At 37.8% G+C, this 8,328-nt stretch overlaps 1 protein-coding gene across 4 annotated transcripts; it reads right to left on the bottom strand.

Annotated features, from left to right (window-relative positions):
• Nucleotides 1-3,644: 3,644 nt before the first annotated feature.
• LOC104213069 (uncharacterized) lies at nucleotides 3,645-8,063 on the bottom strand. 4 transcript variants are annotated; one of them, XM_070165581.1, is made up of 9 exons: nucleotides 7,973-8,063; nucleotides 7,495-7,584; nucleotides 6,484-6,876; nucleotides 5,350-5,753; nucleotides 5,109-5,208; nucleotides 4,957-5,016; nucleotides 4,614-4,700; nucleotides 4,324-4,452; nucleotides 3,645-4,225 (listed from the first exon to the last, which is right to left on the bottom strand). In XM_070165581.1, the coding sequence occupies exons 2-9, from the start codon at nucleotides 7,576-7,578 to the stop codon at nucleotides 3,920-3,922; spliced, it is 1,563 nt and encodes a 520-aa protein (XP_070021682.1). In that variant the 5' UTR covers nucleotides 7,579-7,584; nucleotides 7,973-8,063; the 3' UTR covers nucleotides 3,645-3,919. The 4 variants fall into 4 exon arrangements, with proteins under 4 accessions (XP_070021682.1, XP_009760783.1, XP_009760782.1 ...); XM_009762481.2 differs by lacking the exon at nucleotides 7,973-8,063 and adding an exon at nucleotides 7,764-7,948; XM_009762480.2 differs by lacking the exon at nucleotides 7,973-8,063 and adding an exon at nucleotides 7,764-7,948 and having other exon boundaries at nucleotides 7,495-7,581.
• Between the last annotated feature and the right edge of the window lie 265 nt (nucleotides 8,064-8,328).

Raw genomic sequence — 8,328 nt, 5'->3', positions numbered from 1 at the left:
TGGATAAGGAATTCTGTTAACCCGGGAGAAGGTGTTAGGCATTCCCGAGTTCCGTGGTTCTAGCACGGTCGCTCAACTGTTATATTCGGCTTGATTATCTGATTTTATACAAGTGTGAACTTATGTGCAAAATTTAACTTTTAACCGCTTTTATCATTTACTGTTTTTATCAAGAATTGCAACGTTGTGAAAATGTATCTCGAACCGCGTTACAATCAATGTACCCGTGGTCGTCGACACACTTTGACTCCGTTGAGATTTGGATTTGGGTCACATCAATGTGCACCCGAGTTTAAGGAAATTAAATTATTAAAGGCGCGCCTAAAGCGACTAGCGTATTTATTTTGGGTAGGACCGTGGAATTTTACTAAACGGTCCATCCCGAAGCCTAAACAATTTTTAAAGCAATATTTATTGAGGGCCCCGCAATTTGTATTTTTATTTGGCGAGGCTCACCTCGTTCTTTATTTCTAATGAATTTGCAACGTCATGGACATGCATCTCGAACCACGTCACAGTCAATGTACCCGTGATTAGAGAGGCATTTCGAATCCGTCGAGATTTGGATTTGGGTCACATAAATGTGCACCCGAGTTTAAGAAGGTAAAGTTTATTAAAGCGTATCCTAAAGAGACTAACGTGTTGTCATTTTAGGAAGGTTGTGAGATTTGCTAAACAACCCGTCCGGGAAACTAAATGCTTCAATGATTTACATTTAACAAGGGCCCCGCATCTGCGTGTTTTGTTTATTTTCATCGAGGCTCATCTCGTTCTTATTTTAAAAGGATATCCTATAGCAACTACGTTTCTTGTCGTGTTCGTCTCTATCAATTGAAAACGGTAGACAGTCCTAATTAATTACATGATTGCGAGTTTACTTATAACAGGATTTAAAATGCTTTTACAGAATAATAAAATGTGACTGCGATTATGGATAACTAGCCGAAAATTATGGGCCCAAACCTAGCTCATGCGAGATGGCCAGACTTAGGCCCCCTTTTTCGATATGGGCCTAACTGATTTGTTTCGATTTGGGCTCGGCCTTCATGAGATTGAGGCCTAGGACTGATTCTTTGTTCTGTGAAATGAGTTTATCAATTTATATGGGACAATCTGGCAAAAGGAGAAAGAATTTTAACTAAAGTGGATAGTTTTCCTATTTGGCTTACATTAGAGAATATATTACACCCTCAGACTAAGTCTAAAGGTACAACTTATTACACTGGGAATGTTTTTTTTCACCTAACAGCACACATACATGACTAGCATGCATTAACCTGCATTGATACACTAAGCATGTAGGCTACTTCTATTATCCAAACAAAAATGTAACTACTATATACTACATGACATTTAACACAACAGTCCACGTGTATATAAACAGGTGGTGATGGAGGTGTTGCTTATGGTGGTTTTTGGGTGGTGGAAGGGCTGGTTTCGTTTGGTGGTATTCTTGGCGTTGGTGAAGGTGAACCTGTGCTAGGTTTTCTTCTTCTTCCTTTTAAGAAGAAGATCAACAGTACCCCGTTTTCAAAATTCCAAAGTTCTCCTTTTGCCCCGTCCAAGTCTCGTGCATTTGTATGGGTTTGCCCAGAAAAATGAGCCCCACGCGTGGTGGGGTTCGAGACTTATGTCCCCCACGCGTGGTGGGGTTCCCCATGTGTCCTGGACTCGGTTTATTATGGGCTAGGTCCGAAAATTAGGCCTAAAACCGGGTAGTTTGAACCCGAATATTATTCTTTTGCCCGGACCCGAGAAATAGGAACACGTCGCTTAACTAGTCCTATGTAAGCAAAATAACTACCAAAAATAAGACTAGTATTTAAACAAAACTATATCTTTTTTTTTAAATATTTTTCAAGATTAAAAATAGCTACAAAATATTAATAAAACTATTTTTGTTGTAATTTTCGTTTTTATATAAAGATAAAATATAAATTAATATTTTTGCATTTTTTTTCCAAATTAAAATGACTACAAAACCTTAATAGAATTATATATTTTTTTTTGTAATTTTCGAAATTATATAAAGTACAAAATAAAGTGCAATTTTTTGATTTTTTCAAGTTTATGAGGGATACATAAACTAAATTTATATATATTTTGTAATTTTTTCTTTTGCGAGAAAAATAAAGTAAAAATAGTCAAAATAGCTATATTAGTCCTAAATTAAATATTTTAAGCTAAGAGCGTAAAAATTCCTGGGGAGGGTCAAAAATCACGTGCTTACACCCTGCCATGACCGTTCCTTGTTTTTTGGCATTTTAAGGCCCAAAGCTGGAATTCAGCCCTATTCTCAGATTTTCGTATGTTATAGCCAATGTCATTTGCATGGGCCCGGACGACCGGACCCGAGTCAACTAAAATTTTGGATCATAAAAAATAACCTAAGAAATAATAGTCATTGTCTCGCCTAGACCGTTCCTTATTTTTTAGCGTTTTAAGGTCATAAAATAGGAGTTCCGCCTGATTCCCAAATTTTTGTGTGGTATAGACCACACCATCTGCATGGGTTCGGGCGACCGGACCCGAGTAGTCTAAAATTTTGCAAGACCATAAAAAGTAACCTAATAATCATCGTCTCACCATGACTGTTCCTTATTTTTTGGCGTTTTAGGGTCATAAAATTGAAATTCCGCCCGATTCTCAGATTTTTGTCTGCTATAGCCCACTCCATCTCTATGGGTCCGGACGATCGGACCTCAAATGCCTAAAATTTTGCCGGACCATAAAAAATGACCTAAGGAACAATAGTCATCGCTTGATCATGATCGTTCCTTGTTTTTTGACATTTTGGGACCATAATACTGGAATTCCGCCTAGTTGGCAGATTTTCGTGTTGCTATAGCTCATGCCATCTACATGCATCCGGACGACCAGACCCGAATCGCCTAAAATTTTGTCGGCCCATCAGAAATGACCTAATGAACAATAGTCATCACTTCTCCATGACCGTTCCTCGTTTTTTGGCATTTTATGGCCATAAAATTAAATTTTCGCCTGATTTTTAGATTTTCGTGTGCCATAGCCCACGCCATCTGCATACATCCAGGCGATCAGTCCCGAATTGCCTAAAATTTAACCGGCCCATGAAAAACGACCTAAGGAACAATAGTCATCGTTTCGCCGTGACCGTTCCTCGTTTTGTGGCGTTTTAGGGCCATCAAACTGGAATTCCGCTCGATAAGCATCCGGGCTACCGGATCCGAATCGCCTAAAGTTTTGCCGGCACATAAAAAACAACCTAAGAAATAATAGCCATCTTTTCGCCATGACCGTTCCTCATTTTTTTGGCGTTTTAGGGCTATAAAACTGGAATTGCGTCTGATTCCCATATTTTCGTGTGCTATTGCTTACGCCATCTGCATGCATCCGGGCGACCGAACCTGAATCGCCTAAAAATTTTGCCGGCCCATCAAAAACGACCTAAGGAATAATAAACATCCTTTCGCCATGACCGTTCCTCGTTTTTTGGCGTTTTAGGACTATAAAATTAGAATCCTCCCGATTCCTAAATTTTCGTGTACATGCATCTGGGTGACCGGAATCATATCGCCCAAAATTTTACCGGCCCATAAAAAACGACCTAAAAACAATAGTCCATTTTCAGCTTTTTGCATACATGTCCCACGTGGAGCAACTGCTCAAACTAAAAGATGTTTCACAAAAGGAAGAAGAGTTGCAGTTTTTAACCACAATTTTACAAAACTCATTCATTAAAATGAGAAAATGACAGTTGAATCACAGATTATATTACATAGACTCAACTACAGGTACATGTCCAAAGTACGCGTGTTTAAGCATCGGATACAAGTATATGCAATTCCAGTGTATTTTGAAAAATCCGCACAACATATTTGAAAGGATATCTTGAGCTATCTTCCTCATACTCTTTTGATCAACTTGAATGTGAATTCGATCAGAAGGATAAGACGGACTCAAGCAATTCATGTGAAATTAGGTAACGGAAAGTGAAGTTGTGAGGAATCCAATCAATTTTCTTCAATATTTTGCCTTGATATTTCTTTATGAAATGTTCAGGTAACGCGTGTTGTATCATTTCCATCAAACCAGAAGGGCACAAATCACTTTCCTTCGCATAAGATTCAACATTCTTGGGTAGAAGTAGTTTTTGTTGCTTGTTTAACCTTGTGTTTGTCTGAAGGTACTCTTCTTTAGCCACTTCAAGCTCCTGGAATACTCTCTTTGGCGTGTACAACCGGAGCTAAACATAATACACGGAGTGAGAAGTGAAGCAAAACGAAACTAATATCAAAAGTAGAAAATAGTTTCTTTCCGTTTCAATTTATGTGACACACTTACCAGAGCATCAGAATGGCTTCCTGAGCATAGAGCAAAGCGTAGGCGAGGGTCTGGGCGCTCTATTGCATATCCTTTTCTTGCATCTCCAGCCTTAAACTTTTGCTTTGGAAAGAACAATGATTGAATCCACTATAGGAAAAATTAAGTTCAATAATCTCCATTTGAGAACACAAGTGAAACTCATTATTATACATAACATTTACAAGTCTAACGAATTAACAATCTATAATGCATGAACCAGAGAGAATCAGGGGACTGAAGTGAAGTACAAAAGCAAGAATGGGATTTACCTGACCTGGTCGGGGCAATCGACATCCTAGTATAGAACTCTGAATCATCTCCACATTTACTGTATTTCCTCCAATGTTATAAGCAGCCTGTAACATGAAAAATGTTCCATGTTATAAGCAGCTACTGATCTAGAGTGTTATCTATGAGTTCACGTGAACCCAGTAGCTTTTACCCTATATGTATTAAGAAATCCACTAAATATTTATAGATATTTGACTATGGTCCCAACTATTACTGCATTAAGTTGTTGTAGAAACCCATAAACTTCAAATCCTGCTTCTGGACTTATAAGAACCATTGAAGCACCTAAATTAGTTTTCATAGACATCGGACTATTATTACCTTGAGAAGTTGAGATACTCTCTTGAGATTACTTCGCGGAATTCCAAAAGCTAAGAATGCCTGCAACATATACAATGCTTGTTACTAACTCTTCACGTCCTGATACGCAGTATAGAAATTTGCTGAACTTTTAGCAACAGAAATGTTATTACATGCATCACTAGCGCGTTGTGGACATTAATCCAGAAAGCTAGCTTCTCTTCATGTTTCAGCTTTCTCGGATCAACCTCCTCCAATTTTGAAACTAGATACCTGTATTGGCAAGTTGGAGATTTTTCAGTACTAAGTTAAACATCTCGGAAATCTTACTGAAAAACTTTTGGTTTATGTTTAGGTACAATTCTTTATTTGCAAGAGGAAAATGCAAACTACAAATTGAGGTAGTAGCCTTACCTAAAATGTTGTAACATGTGATCTACACCATCTAACCTCCGTTTATCTCGACAAAGCCCTTGCACTTCAACCATTGTGACAAAAGATCCACTAAATTCTCTCGAATCTTTAACATGAAAAGGGTTATTCATTGTTGAATTGGAAGATGAACTTTCTTCGCATTGTAAAGTCCCCATATCGTTCTGACCTTGAGGAAAAGATTCCAGCGTTGATGATGATAACGAGATTGGAGAGAACGGGTAATCATAACTGAACAAAGGGGGATCAGCAAGCTGAAAATATATGGCTGATATACACTTAATCATTTCTTCAGACAGCTGGTTTGGGACACGACGAAAATGATTTGAACAACTGTTAACAATATGTTCTGCTGTTCTTCCATTTGAAGTGGATACCTGAGCATGCTGGTTACAATTACATGATACAATTTTGACATTGTCAGTCGCATCACAAATAGATAATCGCAATACTAAGTCTAGTCATTAATCATACGGCTTTAAATAACCACACAAACAAAGTAGTAGACTCCTCCTATAACTAAAGTACTCGACAGACATATCCAAGATTTAAACTGTACGGGTTCAGATTCGGAATTCAGATTCGGAATTCTACCACTGAGAGACGGATTTAGAATTTCTTGAACATGGGTGCCCACCAAAAAAAGTAGAAAAAAAGAATTAAGTGGGAATCGATCATTGTTCCTCACGATAAATAACCCAATATTCAACCAAATACATCATTCAATCGTTTGGCAGCATGAGTGCCAACAAATGATATTAGACTAATTCTAGAAAATACGTACATAAAACACCTAGTTTGACGGAGAGACCATGGTTCACGTGCCCCGTAATTAGGGCTAAAAATCCTCCCCTACTACCACATGCCGTCGAATTGAATGAGTTCAAAATATAATACATATTCAATGAATTTTTTGACTAATATATAGGGTCTGAGCCGAAATTACGGGCTCAGTTGAATCTATAGCTTCTATTCTAGATACGCCCGTGCTCTTGCTATAACTAAAAGACTGAATATTCTAGCAAATCAAATAATAGACTCCTCCTACAGCTAAACAACTAATTATTCTATAATACTGTGAACTTTAAATGCATTGCATTCTCTAACATTACTTACCTCAAGCATTGATAAAGGCAAAGAATGGTATGAATCTACAGCATCAGCAAGAAATCCGACTGAAGGCGAAGGCTTAAAAGAAGCAGCAGTGTGAGACAATGAAGAGTGGCTTCTCACAATAGTAGTGTCAACTAGGTTTGGAGCTCCTGCTGTCACATTACATTCTTCTCGTGGATTTTCGAAAGGCGACGGAGAAGGACTAGTACTGTTAGTTATTGGATTTTCCATGGATTTGTTGTTGTGTTTCTTGACTTCTGAAAGTTTCCTTTCTTTGGACAGTGATTCTAACCGCTTAGCGAATGTTTTCCGGTATAGTGAAAGAAGATACTTCTCTAAATACATAACTTCCAGCTCCAAAACAGCAACTTCTTTTATCAGTTCCTCATTAGCAGTCTACAAGCAAATAGAAACAAGAAAAAATAGCTGAGCAAAAAGTCGATTTGATCAGTGTAATGAGTCTAAAATAGGATAGCCGGATGCACTAAGCTCCTGCTATACGCGGGGTCCGAGGAAGGGTCGAACCACAAGGGTCTATTGTATGCAGACTTACCCTTCTGTTATCACGGCTCGAACCCGTAACCTCTTGGTCACATGGCAGCAACTTTACCAGTTACGCCAAGGCTCCCCTCCAATGAGTCTAAAATAGGCAGAATTGGAAATATAAGATTCATATAGCCGATTCCAACTAGTTTGACGTGATGACTTAGTTGATCGATTGACTGGATTGCTTGCAGTCTATTTTACAGCTGAAGATTTATTTCAGTCAGTTCTTTTCTTCTTTTTTTGTAAGTTTCAGTGTCTCCAGCTAATCTTGCTACCCCTTTTTCTCTCTATATGAAAAACCATAATTTTGTAACTAAAATAGCAAGTACAAATAAAGGCAGCCCGGTGCACTAAACTCCCGCTATGCGCGAGTCCAGAGAAGGGTCAGACCACAAGGATCTATTGTAGGTAGCCTTCGAAAGAGCAAGTACAAATGTCAAATGAAAATTTGGTAAACAAGCTTCTTACATCAACTTCTTCCTTAGAAAAATTATGATTTTCATTGACTGGTATTTGTCTTTTCAGCTCAGCATAATTCTTCTCTAGCCCCATATCCTGCTGCATAATGAAACATAAACTGTTTAAATGAGAACAGATATTGACAACTGTTACCCAAAAAGAAACAGGACCAAGTGATCAAGAACATCCAAAAAACATTAAATGCTAACAATTAAAAAGAGGGCCACGTAAAGATCTGCTCTATAATTAGGAGCAGATGAGGGAGATTAATTACTCACCAAACAAGTATCCTAAGAAAATTAATCAAAACTTCTATATAATGGCAAAGAGGTTCAATCTCATAATATATTCCTAATCAGTGTTATGCTGTAGCATTCGATTTTCCAATCAAAGTTGTTGGAAAGAAAGTGAATGGTATCATTGGTTAAAAACAACTTTTTTTCTCCCCTCCTTTAGTTGACTAGTAAAGATTTGAGAGAAAAAAAACCTTTTTTTTTAAGGAGGAACGGGCGGCCGCTACAGCCTCTCCCGAACACTCTGCACGGGTAAACCCCGTGCAATAGCCCGCAAATCACACAAGGGATGTAAACGGTAATCGGTATGGATGACCACCTTCCAAACCAACTGAGCATTCCAGAAGGGACAAAAAAAATCTTTACTTTATGATCTTAATATATAATATTTTTTAACTATTAGACTTTTGAAATTTATAATATTAAATACGCATGTCATAATATTTATGTAGTTCTAAAGAAATACACAAATGGATCTTTTTTTTTAGGAACATAAATAGTGTCAAAGTTTTACCCACAAAAATAGACATGACTAGCGAGTCCATTTCAC

Source organism: Nicotiana sylvestris, chromosome 12 (genome assembly GCF_000393655.2).
Source record: "Nicotiana sylvestris chromosome 12, ASM39365v2, whole genome shotgun sequence".
NCBI lineage: Eukaryota > Viridiplantae > Streptophyta > Magnoliopsida > Solanales > Solanaceae > Nicotiana > Nicotiana sylvestris.
Note: the sequence above shows the minus strand (reverse complement) of the source record. Positions and strands in the feature narration are given on the sequence as shown.

Coding starts and splice junctions, on each gene's coding strand:
- LOC104213069 (XM_070165581.1), bottom strand. CDS start 7,578: ATGGGGCTAGAGAAGAATTATGCTGAGCTGAAAAGACAAATACCAGTC. Junction 5,017..5,108: donor ACAACGCGCTAGTGATGCAT/GTAATAACATTT, acceptor TATATGTTGCAG/GCATTCTTAGCTTTTGGAAT. Junction 4,701..4,956: donor GAGTATCTCAACTTCTCAAG/GTAATAATAGTC, acceptor TTCATGTTACAG/GCTGCTTATAACATTGGAGG.